This window comes from Amphiura filiformis, unplaced genomic scaffold, assembly GCF_039555335.1.
Source record: "Amphiura filiformis unplaced genomic scaffold, Afil_fr2py scaffold_126, whole genome shotgun sequence".
Taxonomy (NCBI): domain Eukaryota; kingdom Metazoa; phylum Echinodermata; class Ophiuroidea; order Amphilepidida; family Amphiuridae; genus Amphiura; species Amphiura filiformis.
The window spans coordinates 125,404-127,646 of record NW_027305590.1 but is presented as its reverse complement, the minus strand read 5'-3'; the positions used below and the strand labels follow the sequence as shown (position 1 = coordinate 127,646).

Sequence of the window (2,243 nt, the reverse complement as noted above, 5' to 3'; positions counted from 1 at the left end):
CCATACCTCATACAGGAATTTATGTTACTTTTTTTAGATTTTATATTCTATGATGTCAAAATATATTCAAAACGTATTATACACACAAAAAGCGGGACGGCCGGGGATGCCATGGCCGCTCCACCTTTTGAGAAATTGGCCGCTCCACATTTATGATGGCCGCCCCACGTTTTTCAACCTTGCTACGGCCCATTATGATCATCGTATTAAGCCTCAGAAATCATATCTTCATAAACCGCTTTATCAGATGAACTTTATTATTATTATTGTTTTTGGTTTTTTTTAGCCAATATTAATAGTCACTGTGACTGTTTATTGGAAACACATTTTAAAATAACACCACATTCGTTGTCGCCAGATTATTCTGACACACCCTGTAGATCTAATTTTGTCATTTTATAGCACCTCATGTTTTTATAGTGCAATGGTGTAAATATCGTGATTCCAATTTGTTTCCATCTTCATAATAAAATCAATTATTAATTAAACCTTCATTTCTTCGACTTTGTTGACGAAAGTGTTACAATAATACAAGGGACGGTTGTTACGCTTATCAAAACATTATGTTTTCTGCATCAAATTTCACTCTGATTAAGTGAGTTATAAAAATTCAGTCATATGAACGATGCTTGTCAAATATGTTTGATTGAGGTAACTATATAGCGGTGTTTAAGATCCGGAGAGTGTAACTTCAACTGAGAAGAGGGCATTTTGAGTATGCGAAGATCATTTGAACACCGTGGATCGTTCGATCGCACTTCGTCATCAACTGATCGACATTTCTGCGCTTCAAATTCACGGAGATTACCAAACTCACTGAACTAGTCATTTACATGGGACACTGTCCCGAATAAGATAATGAATTAAGATACTTCTTCTTTATCGACGTAAATTACAGTACGAAGACTTTAGACAACAATGAATGCGAGTGATTCTGTAGAAGACTTATTTCTCAATAACACCACAACTTTTCGCCTACAAACAGGTGCCGTTGTTTTTCAGTCTCTCATCATCATTTTGATCGTATTTGGGAGCCTATGCGGTAATTCTCTCACACTGATAGCTATATGGAAATATAGAACACTTCAAAACAAAACATCTGCATTTGTAGCCAACCTCGCTGTTGCTGATTTACTAACATGTGTTATTACTGGGCCGTTTATATTATCAAGCACGATAACAGGAGACTGGCCATTTAGCTATCCGATGTGCCAATTCCAGGGGTTTTGCACTCTGGTCTTCTGCGCAACCAGTATCAATACCTTGATGTTTGTAGCGATTGATCGATATGTTGCAATAACGGATCCTCTACATTATCATATAAGAGTAACCAAGACACTTATATTACTATTTCTGACATTGGCGTGGCTTCAACCAGCCATATTCGGATTTTCTCCGCTACTCGGTTGGGGGCAATATGTTTACATTCCAGATGAATATATTTGTTCATGTGGCTGGAATGTTCAAATATCTTTAACTATTACTATAATAGTTCTGAATCTGGCATTGCCAACATTTGTTACGATCTTCTGTTATTGGCACATTTTTAAAGTTGCGCGTGAACATTCCCGCAAGGTGGCAGCGATCACGATAGGATTATCAACGGATAGAAAGTCAACGCCTCAGTCCCAGTCTCAACCTCAATCCCAATGTAAAACCTCGCGACACGATGATTCCTCACGACGCAGAAGAACAGAGACGAAGGGGGCTAAAATCTTATTAATCGTCATAGGAACATTTCTCTTTTGTTGGATTCCACATACTATCACGATATTTTGCATTGCTTTCACGGACAACACATGTAACTTACCACCAATTTACGGATCCGCGTCAACATTACTGGCCTTGATGAATTCAGCGTGCAATCCGGTATTATACGGCATTTTAAACCGGCAAATGAGAATGGCGTACATCAATATTGTTTGTCAACGTCGCCTTGAACATGGTCTTTCGGTCACCAGTGAATTTAGTCATGGTAATCATGGTGAATCTAGCAGTCAAGGCACTCGTTAGTCATGCTTGCAATATTTGAACAGTGTGATTAGCTTCAAGTTACCATATTATCGTACGGGAGTGAGCAAGGTTAAGTTGAGGAGACAGTTACAATCTTTTGAGAAAGTAATTTCAAGAATTTATTTTCATTTTACTCTTGTAAAATTATTTAAAGAGATATCTACTTTTTATTTTGGTAGTTACGTTAAAATTGACATTTCCTTTCATATTCAGATGAAAATCCGGTGGAA

At 37.5% G+C, this 2,243-nt stretch overlaps 1 protein-coding gene across 1 annotated transcript; it reads left to right on the top strand.

The window, feature by feature from the left end:
• The first annotated feature begins 918 nt into the window (after window positions 1–918).
• LOC140145070 (octopamine receptor beta-2R-like) lies at window positions 919–2,026 on the top strand. The gene has a single exon (XM_072166856.1). The coding sequence runs from the start codon at window positions 919–921 to the stop codon at window positions 2,011–2,013; it is 1,095 nt and encodes a 364-aa protein (XP_072022957.1). The 3' UTR covers window positions 2,014–2,026.
• Window positions 2,027–2,243: the final 217 nt, after the last annotated feature.

Excerpts from the sequence above, each read along its gene's own strand:
- LOC140145070 (XM_072166856.1), top strand. The coding sequence starts at position 919 with ATGAATGCGAGTGATTCTGTAGAAGACTTATTTCTCAATAACACCACA.